At 42.0% G+C, this 17,539-nt stretch overlaps 2 protein-coding genes across 2 annotated transcripts; one reads left to right on the top strand and one right to left on the bottom strand.

Moving 5' to 3' along the window:
- Positions 1–1,414: 1,414 nt before the first annotated feature.
- Positions 1,415–7,269, top strand: LOC133005327 (solute carrier family 25 member 45). The gene is made up of 7 exons (XM_061074982.1): positions 1,415–1,511; positions 2,437–2,493; positions 2,594–2,637; positions 2,716–2,787; positions 2,896–3,078; positions 5,708–5,942; positions 6,749–7,269. Exons 2-7 carry the CDS (start codon positions 2,457–2,459, stop codon positions 7,027–7,029), a joined length of 852 nt encoding a protein of 283 aa, XP_060930965.1. The 5' UTR covers positions 1,415–1,511; positions 2,437–2,456; the 3' UTR covers positions 7,030–7,269.
- Positions 7,270–8,633: 1,364 nt separating this feature from the next.
- Positions 8,634–16,153, bottom strand: LOC133004797 (solute carrier family 35 member E2A-like). Its single transcript, XM_061074317.1, has 9 exons — positions 15,846–16,153; positions 14,103–14,528; positions 13,435–13,570; positions 13,135–13,262; positions 11,947–12,067; positions 11,821–11,874; positions 11,655–11,727; positions 11,323–11,468; positions 8,634–10,806 (listed from the first exon to the last, which is right to left on the bottom strand). Exons 2-9 carry the CDS (start codon positions 14,380–14,382, stop codon positions 10,563–10,565), a joined length of 1,182 nt encoding a protein of 393 aa, XP_060930300.1. The 5' UTR covers positions 14,383–14,528; positions 15,846–16,153; the 3' UTR covers positions 8,634–10,562.
- Between the last annotated feature and the right edge of the window lie 1,386 nt (positions 16,154–17,539).

Below are 17,539 nucleotides of genomic sequence, written 5' to 3'. Positions count from 1 at the left end.
GTAACCGACCGTCAACATCTGGAATAAAGACAACATATTCCCAGGTGCCATGGTCCCCAGCTGAACTGGAACACCGGAGGTGACGCCGCTCGCCGTTGTTAAGATACCGACGCGACGTCGCGCATCTCTGTGTCGTCACTCGTTGTTTACAAGCAGTTCGCCGTCCACTCGTGATGACTATTCTGTGATCCTGCAGATTACTCATTGACTTTGTCTAAGAAAGGAGAACGAACCATTACAATTGTTTTAAATATGTTAATTCTCCGACATTTCTGAAGATCAGTGAATATATAAATTCATGCAGAGCATAAAGGTCAATTTATATAACCAGAAAAAGTACTTACAATTTCAAGTTTCCTTTTTGGTAAAAATGCATGTCATTCAAGGGGTTCCTATTGTAAGTATCTATTTATAAAAAAAATATTCATTTTGGAGCAAAGGTTTTGTATTGAATTAATTTAACAAACCTTTTTTTTCTAACTTGTTCCACATTACTAACTTTATTTTACATTTAATCTTACAGTACTTCAATTTGTTTCTTCGTACAATGCAACCTTTACACCATGCTTTATCTCATATCTACTCTTGTCTTGATGACAGCTCAAAACGATATACAGGACAGGTTTTTGCCAGGCCTCCAATTTTGGGGCCAGTATCTTGCTCAAGGACACTTTGGCACGCAGATGGGGAAGACTCTTTGTGAATAATCAAATACGTTGTTGTTCTACAGTTCATTGTTTTCTTTGAACGGTGTATATGGTTGTTGTACACTTAACCGTGATATACTTTTTTTCTCTGATTCTATTTGGTAACTGTCCGAATGTTTATCTAGTTTTTTTCTTTGTATTATGATGGTACATTGTATGTGCTCTCTCTCTCTCTCTCTCTCTCTCTCTCTCTCTCTCTCTCTCTCTCTCTCTCTCTCTCTCTCTCTCTCTCTCTCTCTCTCTCTCTCTCTCTCTCTCTCTCTCTCTCTCTCTCTCTCACACACACACACACGTCACGTGACGGCTCTCTGGTTACGTCCCTCCTCTCACCTAGTCACTGTTACAGGGTAACTAAAATTGATGATTATTGGTAAAGGTGTGGAAAGTCGGAAGCAGCAGCGCGGTCACAGACTCGCAGTCGGAGGAATCCACATTTAAAAAGCTTAAAAGCCAGAGAGTAGCGTCGCGTCTGTTGCGTGGATCCATCCATCGAGTCTCAGACCACCGGGATACATGTTCTACAGACCGACTCTTGTCCACTGCTCCTCGGGTTCAGACTGCATGTTGCACCGGTGCTGGTTTGGCCGTATGTTTCGGATGTGGAGGCTTTCTTAACCGTAGTAGGGAGAATCTGTTATAAAATGCTAAAGTATGTTTCTCATGGTGGCCATCCATCCACCCATCCATCAGGCTTTTACAAACCTTAAATCAAGGGTAGGCTACGTGGGTCCTGTACAATTCTACAGCCACCATGTTTACCTTGATGAGGACGTGGTTCAAACACTAAGGTGACTTATACAACAGGTAACACAGTTTGACTAACATAATACATCTTTGTTTGCATGTGGCTTAATGCTTTAATTCATTCACCTGATGATAAGTACACAACCGGAGAAAAGGTCAAGTCTTGAAACATTTTTTGAAAATCCTGTGAAAATGAAATGCCCCAAGTCATATGATGAGGCCTAGTAGGATTATCAGAAGTATGGAGTGTTGTGTGACAGTTTAGCGGGATTATGCCTTCACACTGGTTTATATTCATTTGAAATGAACATAAACCAACTGTGGCACAGAAGGAAGAGACTCATTTACTAACTTTACTTGTGAAAATGAATATATGTGGAGCATTAACTTATATTATTAGGAACATTTAAATGTTCCACACCAACAGCCTACATTTCATGTTTTTTCCATGTATTGTTAAATCAATGACGGGTTTTTTTTATTTAAAAGAAAGTGTCACGTCATGTAGCAATTTTAAATTTTGATAAACCTTTTTTTTTTTTTTTTTGAATAAAAGTGATAAAATATTATTACAGACAACACATGAAAGGCTGTTGGTGGTTCAATCCCTGGTACCTCCAGTCAGTCCAAGTGTCCTTGAGCAAGATTCTGAACAGCTTAAGGCTGTGTGGTGTGTCATTTTTAAAGTGCACTGCAAAGAATGTGTGCGTGAATAGGTTCATGCGACTTTTTTTGTAAAGTGTTTTGTGTGGTTGATAAGACTGGAAAAATCCTATATAAAAACAGTATACTTAACACGTCGACCGATTCAGCTGAAGCGGGCCCCATCTAGGGGCCCCCAGCTTTATATACAACGGTTGATGCTTACAGCAGCCTCTGCCCCATCATGGTCAGTCATATATTAACCACTATATATAGCAGCTGTAAAACATCAGCCTCAGGGATTGTCTTTACCACTGTTCAATCACGCCTATTTTCTCTGCAGGTTGTGAAGCTGTGACAGTCATGCCTTTTGCGGAGTTCATAGCTGGGAGCATTTCAGGTACAAAGAAATCGATTAAATAGAGTACTATTTGTGTAATAGTATTATAGTTGTATACATGTGCAGAAATAACATTTGCATGCTGATTATTGTATTGTAGGTGCACTGGGACTGGCACTTGGACATCCATTAGACACTGTGAAGGTTGGATAACACACTTTATCATAAACATGATGATTTGCATAAAACTAGCTTTTTTTCTGACACATGTTTTATTTGTAGGTGCGTCTGCAGGCCCAGTCCATGTATAAAGGGATACTTCACTGTGTGGCTAAAACGTACAGTCATGAAGGGGTAAAGGCCACACACCTTTCAACTGTTTCACAACATGTCACTGCATAAATAGCACCAGCCTCCACATATTGATGCTCACTTACTGTATTCATTTGATTTTTACATCAGCTCCATGGTTTCTTCAAGGGCATGGCATTTCCTGTGCTGACAACCGGCATCATCAACTCCATTGTTTTTGGCTCTTACTCTAACGCCTTAGATTACCTTACTCAGTCTCAGCGCTGTGACCGTAGCAAACCGGCCTCGACTGCACACGTCTTCACTGCTGGCTGCTTCTCAGGTCTGATGCAGGTAAGAACACATGATGTTCACCGGCTGCTTTCATCCAGAGCACTTGGAAGGACAATGGCTGCAGATATTACTGCCAGGACTGTAGGGCTCCACAGTATTATAGAATTGACCATTCCCAGAATTGACCATTCCCAGAATGTGACAATTCTCCATTCATAACGGCAGCAGCAAATTATTTCTAGTCTCATTTAGGATGTGTGTGTTCCACAGCTGCTAAAGAGTAGGTGAAGGGGTCGTGGGAAAATAAGATTTAATCTGGCCCCTTGAGGTCCTAGTGTTCACTGCAACCCATAGAAGAAGTGTTGGTCAGAATAAGAGACTGTACATAAAGATGGACCACACTTCCTCCCACTATCGGGAAATGAAGCTCAAATATTTGCGTAGTAGTAGTGACAGCACCAATCGCAAGTCAGTCTCATCTGTACATCCAGTTTCACCCTGTTTTATAACATCAATTAACTAATTAAAACCAAACTTATCTGAAAAATCTACTTTTGGACAGACATCAATGTGATAAGAACTAACTAAAGTGACAGAAACCATTGTTTGAAAAAAATTACAACTCCATTAACATGAAGGAGGATGTCCAGAGGGCGATTCAGATGCTTTGGCTTCACTTTTAAGGAGCTGGCACATCGTCCATCTTTATATAAAATCTATGGTCAGAACAGGTTTGAGAATATGAAGTGTTGTGCAACAGGTGTTGAGGAGAGGCAAGAGGCTCATGAAAACCACAAGTGTAGCAATCAATTATGTTAAAGGGATAGTTCACCCAAAAATGAAAATTCACTCATTCGTCTACACACCACTATGCCGATGGAGGGGTCGGTCAAGTGTTTGAGTCCACGAAAAACTTTAGGAGTTCCAGGGGGGGGAAAGCGTGCAACGCAGCGCCAAATCCAATACAAGTGAAGTCAATGAAAAGTAAAAGAAAAGAAAAAACATAAAATGCCTCCACCATACTCGTGTGGTGTCATCCAAGTGTCCCTAAACCCCAACATTCATATTCTTCTTGAAACAGCATTATTTACACCATGTGTCCTCTGCTGCCCTCTTCTGGAGACGTGTTTATGCATGGATCACTGCAGACATTTAGGCTAAAAACATGATGTGAATGACACTGTTTCGAGTTGAATTTCACTCTCGGGGCTTACGGACACTTGGATGACACCAGAGGAGCAGGATGGTCTCAAGTTGTGTTCTTTTCTGTTGTTTTAAGTTTAAAGAAGTGGTCACCATTTACTTAAATTGTATTGGATTTGGCTGCAATGCTGTTTATCCCTGACACTCCAAAACTGTTTTGTGGATTCAAACAATTGACCCACCCCTCTATCGGAATAGCGGTGAGTAGATAATGAGTGAAGTATCCTTCTAGGTGGGCAGCTGTGAAAATGTGGGCCATCCATTAACCAGAAGGCTGGTGGTTTGATCCCTGGTTAAGTGTCCCTGGTTAAGGTACTGAACTGGCTGTGCCACCTGTGTCTGACTAGTTTATGATAGAGAAAGTGCAGCACTGTATGAATGTGTGAATACCATAACTGTACTGTGAAGCACTTTCAGTGGTCATCAAGACTATAAAAAGGGTTATATACATAAATACAATTTAAGGTTGATAGTTATTGTTTTCAAGTGGTAATTGACCCTGGTTCTTATGTTCAGGGTGCAACAATAGTTAGAAAATTCCTTGTCATTGACACAAGTGTAAGTCAAAGTTAACTGTGTAACTAATTTGGAAGGCGATGGTCAGGGACTCATTAACATCAACAGGACTCAATCAGAAATAAGCATGAACACCATACCATTGTCAATAATAAACCCAACCTTTAGCCTTGTACATTCACCAACAGGGACCAAGGTAATTAATCCTAATTAAAAAATCAATCCTGCCGAGCTGGTGCTGTAGGAAAGTTTAGCAGGTCATCAAACTCATAAGGAATCATCCTCAGTGGATCAGGAATACTGTCTAATGTCAGTCAGTATGTTATCTGACCACCAGGAGGCTTCCAAGAGGCTCCTCTGTACCAAGAGCTGACTGGAAATTTTCACAAAGGAACAGAGAGAGAAACATTTTTTGAGATCACATGCTTTGAGATCAATTGAGCCATAGACATTAGTGACAGAGTCACCAAGTAGCCAAAGCTACTATTATCACAGGATAAAAAAAATTAACTTTTATAACAGGAATCATAACTTCTGCTTGGACACTCGCTGACAGTATCAACTCATAGGTAGGGATCAAATAACCCTTTTCATGTGGTTACAGCATAGACTGTATATATAGTATATATAGTCACAGCCCTATCATGCAGTAAATTCACTCTCACCAATCCACACTGGACCATTGTATTCAGTAGGTGAAAACCTGTCTTCAAGGAGCAAGCATGTGGGTTTCAGTTGTAGCCCTGCAGATCAAGTTCCACCGCCAACAAAAGAACAGGGTGGGATAAAGGGTGGAAGCATTTTTCTGTTTGTCCAACAACACCCTGGAGCACAGGAAATCCGCACGTTCACAGTTTCAGCACAAGCTGAGCCTATATAAGCTCAAGCAAAAATACTGTCTAAAATAAAAACAAATCCTCATGGCTTTTAATTTAGGTGGACTAACCCTTTTATTAATGTCATGTTTCAGGTGTTTGTTTGTGCACCTGTCGACCTGGTGAAGGTGCGTCTGCAGGGTCAAACATCTGCTCACCGATACCGTGGACCCATTCACTGTGTTTCCGTCATCCTGAGGGAGGAAGGACCCAGAGGTCTGTTCAGAGGAGGGCTGGCTCTCGCCCTGAGGGATGTACCCTGCTACGGACTCTACTTTATGCCCTATGAGGTCACTCGATTGGCTCTGACAGGGAGCGGCAAAGAATCAGGTCAGCTCCAGAGAGATCGACTCAACAGCACTAACCCTAATGAAGCACTAACACACATAAGTTTGAGGCTTCAATCGAAATACTGCTCATTAAGTTTGAATGGGATGACACCATGCGTTACTGCACTGTGCTTTGGTTTTACTGCTTTGCTTTGTTTGATTGTGTTTGCTTGTGTTGTGAATGCAATACAAATACAGGCTCTGCCTGACAGCAAATGTCCGAATGAGCCTGGAGGGAGGAGGAGGAGCTGATGAACCTGGAGTGGGTTTATTTGGTTGTGGACTTTGGTTTGAGCATTGCATAGACAGCCAGCGTGGCACATTATCACCAAAGCTGTCAATGTTATCTGTCAGTATAAAAGTGTGATTGGTTGTTGTCGCCATGATGTTCGCACCAGCACCAAGGGTCAGGCAGGCGGGCTACCCACTCTTAAGTGTTAAAGCAGGGCGTGCATGTGAGTGCTCTGTCATTGAACTTGTCACTTTTGATATAAGTCAAAGTGTTGTATTTTTATTTATTTATTTTAAATGTCTTCATTTTGACTTGTCTCATATTTTTGATTCGCCATGAGGACATTTGGGGGTTTTCTTTTTTTTCTCTACCTTTCATCTTTTTGGGTTTCTTGGTAGAAAAGTGCTTTCATAAAAGACATCCAAGATATAAATATATGTTATATACATAAAACTACAGAACAATGTTAAGATTTCCAGTAGCTCTCCCAAATGTTATTTAATCTCTACTGTTAAGTTTCCCGTTTCCCACTTGACTTTAGATTTACATCAAGTCCTAAACTTTTCTGTCATCAGATACCTTTGCAATATTGATGGCCGGTGGCACGGCAGGAGTGGTGACCTGGATCTTTGCCACGCCCATGGACGTGGTGAAAGCCCGACTCCAGATGTCAGGGGCAGGCGGACGGGTATACAGCGGAGTCCTGCACTGCCTGAGAGTGAGCGTGAGAGAGGAGGGAGCCAGGGTCCTTTTCAAAGGCCTACTACTGAACAGCCTGAGGGCCTTTCCCGTCAACGCCGTCACCTTCCTAAGCTACGAGAGTCTGATGAAGATGTTCTGTCCGCCAGCGAGATGACGTGATGTCTTACAGTGACAAACTGTTTGTCCTGCAAACTGAAAACCTTCTGTCCAGTCTCACTCTGGTGTCTGGAACACAGTGGACAATGTTTAGGTGCTAGCTGTAAAAATTAAACTAAACTGTTGTTAGACCTCTTTGTCCTCTTTAATAATATCATATGTGGAGGAGGCTCCTCAGGTGGTGGGGGGATTTGACATTGTTAAGATTCAACTAAATTAAAGTGACAACTGAAACATCTCCATGACAACTGAAGGCTCCATTATGCTACTCCGAATCCGTTACGGGCGGACGAACGGACGGATCGGACGGACACTTTTTCATTTATACTTCTACGTGCTGAAAACAATTCACCGCCAGAACAGTAGGTGGCGCAACGGAAGACAAGCTTGGAGAAGCCTACCTCACGAGTAATCAGAAGAAGTCAACGCTGTTTATTTACTTACTCCCCACTTTCCATACACACAGTGTAGGCTACGATGGCAACTAAATAAAATAAAGTGACACCCAGCAGGTCAAAATGCAGCGGTTCCCCGGTCTCGTTTCCGAACTATGTTGCTGATTCCACAGCTTGAAGCTGCTTGAGGCTACATGTAGCTTGAAGCCACACGGAGCTAGCTAGCTTCAACCCCAGCTTCCACACACAGTCAGCAGGGACTCCCGACACTAACTTCTACCCAGTGTTTGCTTCTAACCTGAAGGTATTGTAGAAACAGTGTCATGATAGAAGTGGAATTAAAGTCGTGACAGCAGGTTTTTGCACTGTTACCACCGCAGTTAGCCAACTCATCTGCTAATGAAGGCCATGGCATGTGGCTCAAAAAACCTAGTTCGAGGACATTGACTTATAGCAGCGACAATCAAGATTCAAATGACTGAGTATAGTTTGAATAGGGTTTCTCATAACGACAGCTTTAGAGAACTTTTAGTTTATAATCTTAACTCACATTAGCATGGTTACACCATTTGCCTGGTGCCAGAAAGCTCCTCAAAAGTGAAGCCAAAGTGTTCAGCTCACCTCCTGGTGGCTGGTTGCATTATATGTCAGAAATTTCACCACCTCTATATAAGAAGATTCTCTCAAAGATGGCTTCCGTCATTGTAGTTGGTTCTTATAACAATGATGTTCGTTAAAGGGTTTTTCTGGTAAGTTTTGTTTAAATTAATTTTTTGATGCTCTAAAAACAGAGTGAAATGTCATTGTGTCACGAATGGTCGAGCACCAATGGCTGTACCTTTAAAGAGGGGCTGTGGCTGAGGGTTAGAGTTAGGGTTAGAGTTGTTATCCTGCAACCAGACGGTCGGCTGTTCAATCCTCAGTCTTCCCCATCTGCATGCTGGGCAAGATACTGAACCTGTAAATGGCCACTCACAGATGTTGAATGCACCAATTGTAAGTCGCTTTGGATAAAAGCGTCCGCCTGATGACATGTAATGATACCAACACACAAACTATATGAATTTGACCCTTGAGGCAGCACTTCAAAGACTAAATAATAGAAGTTAAGTGTACAAAGATGTTTGTATGGTAGCAGCATTAATTCATAGTATTGCTTTTTATCAGCATTTTACTGAGAAACACTCAGACAATGAGAGGAAACATGTAGAATGAACATGTTTATTACATAAATTCATAAAATGTTCAAATCAGAAAAGAATGAACAAGTTTTGCTGAGGCACAAAAAGTTAAGCATATGTAAAACATTTGATAAAAATACATTTGAAAAGAGAAAACATGTTACTGTGTGACAATAATTACCAAAGATGTGTCCTATCAGGGACCTGATGGACTTTGTCACTCACTAACGAATCAAGTAGAAGATAAACAGAAAGAGGCCTGGACACATGAGCAGAGCAGCAGACTAGAAGCTGTTTGATTGAAGCTGCAATCTGAGAATAAACATCATGAATGGATTATAAGTCCCCTGCCGTTTATTTTTGGCCAGATGATAAAAGCGGCACTAATGTGTTGTTAGAAGAACACAAAGGGAGGCGCTGGTATCACCTGGTGAATGTGAACTTTAATTATGTTGTTTCAGCTCTTATCCTGAAATCTTGAACGTTAAGAGTAGGCCACGCGGTAGCACATAGAAATATGTTTTACATTAAATGAAAAGGGGTCATAAAGCTTTTTAAGAAAACCGGTTCCCTACAACTAAGTTTTGTATTTGTTTCTGATAACACAGCAATCACCTGAGATATTTGTACAATGTGACTGTCAATCAGTCAGATGACTACTAAATAAACACGATTTACTTTGTATGGAGGTAAAACAAATGAGCACATGTTACGTTGCTATTAATTTCTCTTTGCACAAGGAGAAAACAACTGTAAAAGAGAAGGTCAACCAGGCTTAGCTTTGGCTCAACAAACCTCCAAACAGCCTCACATCTCAGGCATTTGTGCCTTGTTCACAGTTCAAACATGACATTGTCGGTTACCCCGTCACAACAGTCAAATCTTACAGCTTCGATGCTCTCCTACTCGCTATAGCACACTACATTCAGCAGCTGCTGTACCACAGATGAGATCAAAAGTCAGCTGGCACTGGAATTGTAAAACGAAAAGTTTACAGAAGTCCCTTCCTTCAGAGAACCCGGAGCTCCCTCATTTTAAAAACCAGTTTTCAACAAAGCATAGATTCAGGGAGGATTATAAAGGACAAAGAAAGATTCTGTTCCACAGGACTAGTGTTGACATGGTCAGACCAGTGACCTGAGCCAAGCCACACACCAAAGTCTTCTTCTAGCATTAAGACATGACATTGACACTGAATATAAAAAAACATTAGTGGTTTTTCTTTAAAGCAATTTTACGAAACTATTGCAGCGTGAAAAAATATTCTGGGCCATCTTTCATCCCGTTACTTCAGCGGCTTAAACTGCTGGAAACAGGCGCAGCAGGTTAACAGGAAAGCTGAAGTGTAAAAAGTTGACAGAATAAAAAACTCATCTCCGACGTTCAGTGTGAAAACTTTTCAAATAATTCAGAGTGTGGTCCGATTCTGGAAGCTGGTGATCATGAGGAATATAAACCGTTTGGCTGGGTTTCAGTTCAGTCAGTGGAACTTCACAGTCGTCGCTCAGATCAAGAGATGGTGACAGGCTTTGTTTTTCTGTCCATGAAAATCAATGAAAAGGTCCGGTGTGTAGGATTCACATGGACCTCACAACAGAAATGGAATATAATGTTTATAACTATGTTTATATTAGTATAAATCAGCTAAAACTCCTTGTGTCACATAGTCTGACATGTTGAACCGCCAAGTTTCAACGGTAGCCGGGGAGGGGTAGGGGGCAGTTGTTTGCAGTGTGCAACTTAACTGCTAAATGCCACTAAAAGCTGCAGACTGAAACTTTTAGCTGCATGGACTTTCAGACCAATGGAATCAATCACCTCTTGTTGCCGAGCAAAGGTTGCATATTGATGCTTCTCTTTTGTAAATATCCAGTCATCCCGTCTGGACAGCCACAGGCGAGCAAACAGATCATCGTTTGATAATTTGATCCCATTTCAAGCAGCACGTCTGTCTTTCAAGTGCCGAAATCTTTGTGAGTCTGAGCAGCGAGGAAGTCCTGGTGGTCCGGTAGTGGTTTCTGGTTCTGCGCGGCAGCCATCGCCTGTAAGCTCAGTCTCTGGATCTGTCTGGCCTTGTTGTAAAAGAAGACCCCGATGAACACGAAGACGGTGCCAGCGGCGTTGAGGACTGTGATCTTGTTACTGAACACGATGATGCTCATCCACACTGAGAGGGCGTGCTTGACAGTACTGGCAACACTGATGGAGGAAGAAAGTATAAGCGTTGTTAAAAAAAGTGTAAACAAAGGTGGCTTGTCAATCAGAGAGTTAAGAGGAAATCAGTGTCACAGTTGTTTGTAGATAAGTATGAATGTATATGTAAAGTTGTTTGTAGACCATGCAAGGTAAGACTTTAGTCAACTAGAAACTGGCCTTACAATACAACATTTCCATAATGCAGTCAAGATTTAAAGTGGTGACAATTTACCACTGGCAGTCTGGTCAGTAGCTTTAGCAGATTTGAGAAGTGAGCTTCTGATGCTTTCATTTTAAAAGCTTGAATTCCTCAAATCCAGACATATGCCATTATGACCACAAAGACCTATAAGCAGACTTGATGTATAAAATAGCCACAGTTCCCCTTTAAGACAAAGAGAAGCTGAGGGTGTACATTGTGAATGGCAGAAATCTGCAGAAACACTTTGTTGGTATCTAAAAAAACGCGTGATCATACTCACAAAGGAGTGGTTACACAGGTTTGCACAAGTTTCCTACCTGAATGTAACAGGGGAAATCCGACCCATGAGAGCATAGGCGGTGACGCTCTGCAGGTGGAACAGGCCGCCGTCAAATAGCAGCAACAGGACTATGTCTTGACTGAAGATAAAGCTTCGCCCATTCTTCCCAAGCACCGGAAGGTCCTGAAAACACAGTTACACTTTGTGCCATTTACACTCATACAACAGCATTCACCTTAAGTCCTGCCACATGCAGAAAACCAGTCCCACAATTGACTTAATTATAATGTGTACAGTAATTACACTGGTTCAGCCTTGCAAATAATTTAGTGCAATAATAATTGTCACAACATTTCCATGTACACCTACCATGAGGAACACCCAGGCAGGTATAAGCATGATGACTGCTGCTGCACTGGTGTAGAACTGCAGCTCTGGAGGGCTAAAATACATTCATCAGATCATTAATGAGTGTCTAGTTTTAGAGAAAGGTGCCATTTTACATTTATAAATGGAAAGTGCCACAGTATTTTACCTGAACTTGTATGTGTCTCCGCTGAGCAGCTTTTTAGAGAACACGTTCTGTAAACTGAGATAAGAGAGTAGCGGTTATATGAATCATTAAACTGCTGGGGCGTGGCTGTGTTGTTTGATGCATTACCAGTCCATGACGTTGGTGGAGAGCGCGGCAGAGAAGCCAAGCATGTTGAAGCTGATCTCTGTGGCTGTGCAGAGGGCCAGGCCGGCCATGACAGGGAACAAGGACAGGTTCACCCACAGTCCTGTAGTTTGCAAAACAAACAGCAAACACAATGAATAGGGGGAGAACTCTTAAATGCCACATAACTCATTACTTCATTTCAGGAAGTGCTTCTGGTATTATTTACACGAGGTATTCAAGCGTCTGTTCCAGTTAGAGAAATGGTTCCAAACTGTCCAAAGTGTATGCCTTGGATTGTATTTTTTCAAGCTGGTGTTTTTCTTACAGTTGTGCATTGCAAAACAAGGACGTCAAACTCTACGCTGCTGGAAACAATGAGGGGGAGTCAGGTCAGAGAGGAAGAAAAGTCCAATGCATGGAATCACACTATGCACCAGTTCTACAGCTTCCCAACCAAACAGCACGTTGTTATTGAAAGTGAATATCCTGTTATAGTAACCTTACAGATTTTTTTACTTGAAAAAAAGAATTGATGCTGTACAAATATTGTGCAATTGCTTTGAAAGCTTTGCATCCCATTCTAAATAGCAGAATAACCAGAATTATGGAGGGTCACTTGCTTTTCAGGAAGTTGGTGTCACTTGTTGTCAGCCAGACCGTGAGTCGTCTCTAAAGATATCTCTTGATAATGTGAGTTGGTTAAAGGTGGGTTCTCCTCCAGGGCATAAAAACAATAAATCCAAAACTATGTTCATTCAAGAAAAAGGAAAAAAGTGTGTTCTTGCTGAGGGGGAAACATTCTTGTAAACACAGCTCAGAATTATATATTGTTGCAGATCCAGCAGCTGATGGTAGATTATGATTTCAACTAGATTGCTTAGATATACAATATGCCCACTCACATATACTCCTGTCAGACATGTTCTTTTATAGATATACTTTACACATTAATAAACCTCTCCATTTATGTCTTTTCTCATGAATGTTGTAAATATTGTAATTTGTGTATATAATCTATATATGGGATATTAATTTGATGGAATGATATTTTTCCATTATTTTGGGAGCTACATGACACCTTGGTTAAAATACGTCAACAGATACCATCCTCAACAGCTGGTATTACCACATTTCTTGAACTCATACGCACATACACAGATTAGTGTACCACTAAATGTCAGTGTCTACCTGTGTACTCCCCGAGGATCAGCCGGGACATGATGACAGTGAAGATGGGCGCTGAGCTCTTCACCGTCTCTGCAAACGACACTGCCACATTCTTCAGGCTCACCAGGCCCAGAACCACGCTGGTGAACCTGACCAAGAAGCGGAGAATTTAAAAGACCCATGATAACGTTTCCACTACTTTCTTATACGAAATTGTTGTGATTAGCAAATTTGAGTTGCATCAGTACAAAAACACTGGTAAAAGCCTCAGAAACATGTGTCTTTGAAGTAATCCTGCAGTTTGTCGAAAGATGAGCTAACCTGATGAGTCCAACAAATAACATGATCATGATGAAGTTGGGAGGGTACTCGGTTCTGGTCTTGTGCTGGTACAGGCAACAGGGGACATACATCTTCAGGAAGCCAATGACCGTGGTGGACACCATCTGAACAGCACCTGGGGAGCGTGAGAGAGACACAGTAGAGCTACAGCAGCCAACCCCTGCAACGTGAATGTCAAACAGCTCCTTGTCAAACACCTGAAACTAATTCACTGTCACCTTGTTCTTCCCGACGACAAAGCTCACAGGCTCATTCCAGTTATAGTCAGTAGCTGCAGCTCTACCTGCTGCACGCTGTGTTTTTTAGAATCAGCCTTTTATTTCCATTTACTAAAGTCAGTGAGAATTATCCTGTAATGACACATACATTATTGAGGTAGAAAATCCACCATTGTAAACTATGTAATATTATATTATATTCAAACATAAAGTGAAACTGCTTAAGGCTGTAAGATTCTGAGTAAATACAGTGAGCAAACTTTTGGCATGTGGCAGAAAGTCTTGCTATTGAGGTGTCCCTTGTTTTATAAGCCTGGAAGAAAGTCAGTCTGAACACTCGTGGCATCATGCATATTCATGATTCATTATACTGCATTAATTCTAGTATATATCAATATGAAAAGTAGCAGAAATATAGTATGTCCTTACCCAGCATGCTGGGCTCCCCCTCCAACAATGACAGGATGTATTTGTTGAGGAACAGAGTGCAGAAGCTGAAGAAGTACCAGAGGCCCAGGTAGGTGAGTGAGCGCCAGTTCCACACCCCAGACTCATTCTCGATTACTGTGGTCTCTGTGACTGTGATCTTCAGGACATGTTCCCCTGGCTGGCTCTCGCTGCGGGCCAGCACCACTCGCTCCTGCCGCGTGCTGAACGGCGGCAGGAGGTGCCACAGCGGATGCCGGGCAGACTGCCTGCTGTTTGACATCCTGCTGCGTGCTCAGGGGCCCTTCAGGTGAGGGATACGCTGAGGAGCTGGTAAGTGTTTTTTAAATGTTAGTCCATCTTCTGATTGGTGCAGCAGGAGATGATGATGATGGGAGTGCTTCAGGGACTGGTTCTCTTCTGCTGCAGCTGGAAATAATAAAACACATCTGCTGTGAGGTGAGAGGAAAACACAAAGGTGAAAATCAGGGACTTTTCAAAGCAGTTATTATTACAGTTCTATTAATATGATGTGTTTCATCCGATATTTCACATACAATCACAGTCACAATTTTTTGTAATGATTAACACTGTATATGTTTTTAAACAATAAGATTAGATGTGATAAGGCATATCGTGATGATAGCAATGTCCCACCTCTCATGCTGTGCTGAGGAATTTATTGCATTATTTTATGGATATGTTAACAGTTAACATATCCATTTAATCTTATTTGACCTGCGAGTCACGAATAAAGCTTATAAGCATATTTTAAATGCATCCACAATACTTTGATTATACCCAAACGATCAGCTGCGTTATATTACCAACTTACAGGTATGTTGTATTTAACACATATGAATTGCATAGAAACACAGCAGTGTGGCAGAGAGAAACTGAGGGTTTCGCTGAGATCAGAGACAACGGAGAACCTCCACTAATGGTCACACGGGTTACGTTTTCTTTGAATGCAAACACTGGGAAGTCTGCTCCAGCCACAGGTTCAGTGTGGTTAGCCTCTACCAGGAGGTACCAGCGTCAATCTAGGTAAGTAGATAGGGAAGGAAGTGAATAGATAGATAATTAAGTAGGTAAGCAAGGAAGTAAGCAAGTAAGTAAATGGATAGGTAAGATAAGTTGTAGGTAAGTAAGTAGGAAAGCCAGTAAGTAAATGGATAGGTAGGTAAGTAAGTAGGTAGTGACAGTTAGTCAGAAGGTAAGCCAGTGAGACAGCAAACTGTCAGATGTCTGTATTCAAGGGTTCAGTGTAAATGGTAGTGACATCTAGTGGTGAACTTGCATGTTGCAGCTGAATACCCCTCACCTCACCTACCCCCTTCCCAACATGAGAGAGAACCTGAGGTAGCCTTCAGTTGTCATAAATAATCAAAAGGTGTTTAGTTTGTCCAGATGGGGATACTGTAAAGAAAATGGCGACCTCCATAGAGAGGACCCGCTCCTGATGTAAATATAAAGTATTTAAATAAAAATGGTTCATTCCAGGGTAAAGAAAACAACAATTCATACAATTGAGATGATTAAACACTCGTGAAAACATCACTGCACAGCATTATCTAAATCTTCCACAGACTGATGAAACAGACCAGAGATCAGATTTCAACACAAACGTCCGGTCGCACAAATCTGTGCTGCCTGGGCAACACCATGTCAGCCACAGCTGTTTGTTTTGAGACCAATCCCTGCGGCTGTCTCCAGACTCAGTGACTTCAACTTCCACACGCTTACCTGTGTGTTGTGTGTGTGTGTGTGTGTGTGTGTGCACGCCTCAGCCTGCAGCAGGAAACAACGTGTGTGAGTGGACGAGGCGGCGGGCTGGAGGGCTGGGGAATGGAGGGAGGCTTGAGGGAGATGGTGTCAAAAGGCGGAAGTTGCACGTTTACGCTCGCTGCCCGCTGTGTGTTCGAGGCGGCGACGCAGCACACAGAGAGGAAGCCACCGAGCCGGGAGGGATGTCCACCATGTTCCCCAGCACAGAGAGGAGACCACACGTCCACACACATGCAGCTTCTGCTCTGCTGGTAAACACACCAGTGCTGCTGTCAGACCGCTGCAGCTCCAAGCTAACGAGAAACTACCACAGAGTCACAACAGCAACCTTTCAAAATAAAAGTCCCTCTCCTGAATTACTGTCAGCACGAACCCAGAGGCTGGATCTTTTAAGTACTTTGTATTATAATTTATTTCCCTTATCATGAATACGTTTATGTTTTTATTTTAACCGACCGGGGTGAACCCGGATTTAAAATAAATATGCTTTTAGTTTTAAGATAAAATCTTCTTGTTTCCGGTAAGACGTCTTTGAGCTTGACGCAGCTGCCACGAGACAAATTGGCGATGCTGTAAATCATGCGTTCATTGTCTCCAGGTTAATTAGGTTATTCAGCCCTGTTATTCAGGTGTGACATGGACATTTTAATTTCGAATTGTAAATTAAATGTACAATTGAAAACTCACATTATAGTGTTGAGCCCAATGTTGAAAGAAGGAGACATGACTCGAAATCTTCACCTGTTCGTATTTAATCATCCAAAACGGCAGGATTATTAGATTCAGAGACAACTGTGTAGTCCCCAATCTATAGAATTGAGCATATTTAACATTATATGCTCTGTGTGATATTGGACTTAGTTCAGCACAAAGATCACAGATCACAGATCAATAGAATCTATAATAATAATAATCTATATTAGATGATCAGACATCGCTGAACCCTCGCTTCCTCCTCATCCTTCCATTTGCGTGCATCCATCGCGCAGCATTACGCACCAGTGTCACAGCAGTATTTATTTATTTAGAGCAATTGGACAGATTAACTTACATCAGTGGATCCCAACCTCCCCTCTGGGATATTATTTGGAAAGTGAATAGTTTTTATTTATTTTTTGTATGTGATCTCCAGCGCTCTGTGACTGCGGTCAAGCCAGACGACACTCGCATCTCTGTGGTCAAATCAGCCGACACAGAAATTCTACTGCGCGCATATACTGACACTTATGGTAAAGGCATCCAAACCAAGGGGCAACATCCTGGGCTGAGCGATGAGACCGATAAGGAAGTGTAAAAGGCTGCAGTTCACTGGGTGACCGTAGAGGGCCGGGTCCAAGAAACAGAAAGTCCCATTGTCTCCCATGTTAAAAAGCCCGACTTTAGAGCAGAATTAAACCTGTTTACAGAATGGTTCAAAAATTGGTTTTAGTCTCAATCACGAGGTTCTTCCTTCATGACAACTCTGAGGGGGGTGAATTTTATTCTAACTCCCTTGTTTAAGCGATATAGAGGTTTGAAATTCATGTGACGTCACAGTCAGCGCGCCGACTGCAACTCCTAGCCTGCTGCCTGCTCGGCTACACCTGAGCTGACAGGCTAATCCCTGTTAGAGTGAACAGGACCTGAGTCTGTGGAGAGGCTTCCACCCACAC

The sequence above is a fragment of the Limanda limanda genome, chromosome 7 (genome assembly GCF_963576545.1).
Source record: "Limanda limanda chromosome 7, fLimLim1.1, whole genome shotgun sequence".
Lineage (NCBI taxonomy): Eukaryota > Metazoa > Chordata > Actinopteri > Pleuronectiformes > Pleuronectidae > Limanda > Limanda limanda.
Note: the sequence above shows the minus strand (reverse complement) of the source record. Positions and strands in the feature narration are given on the sequence as shown.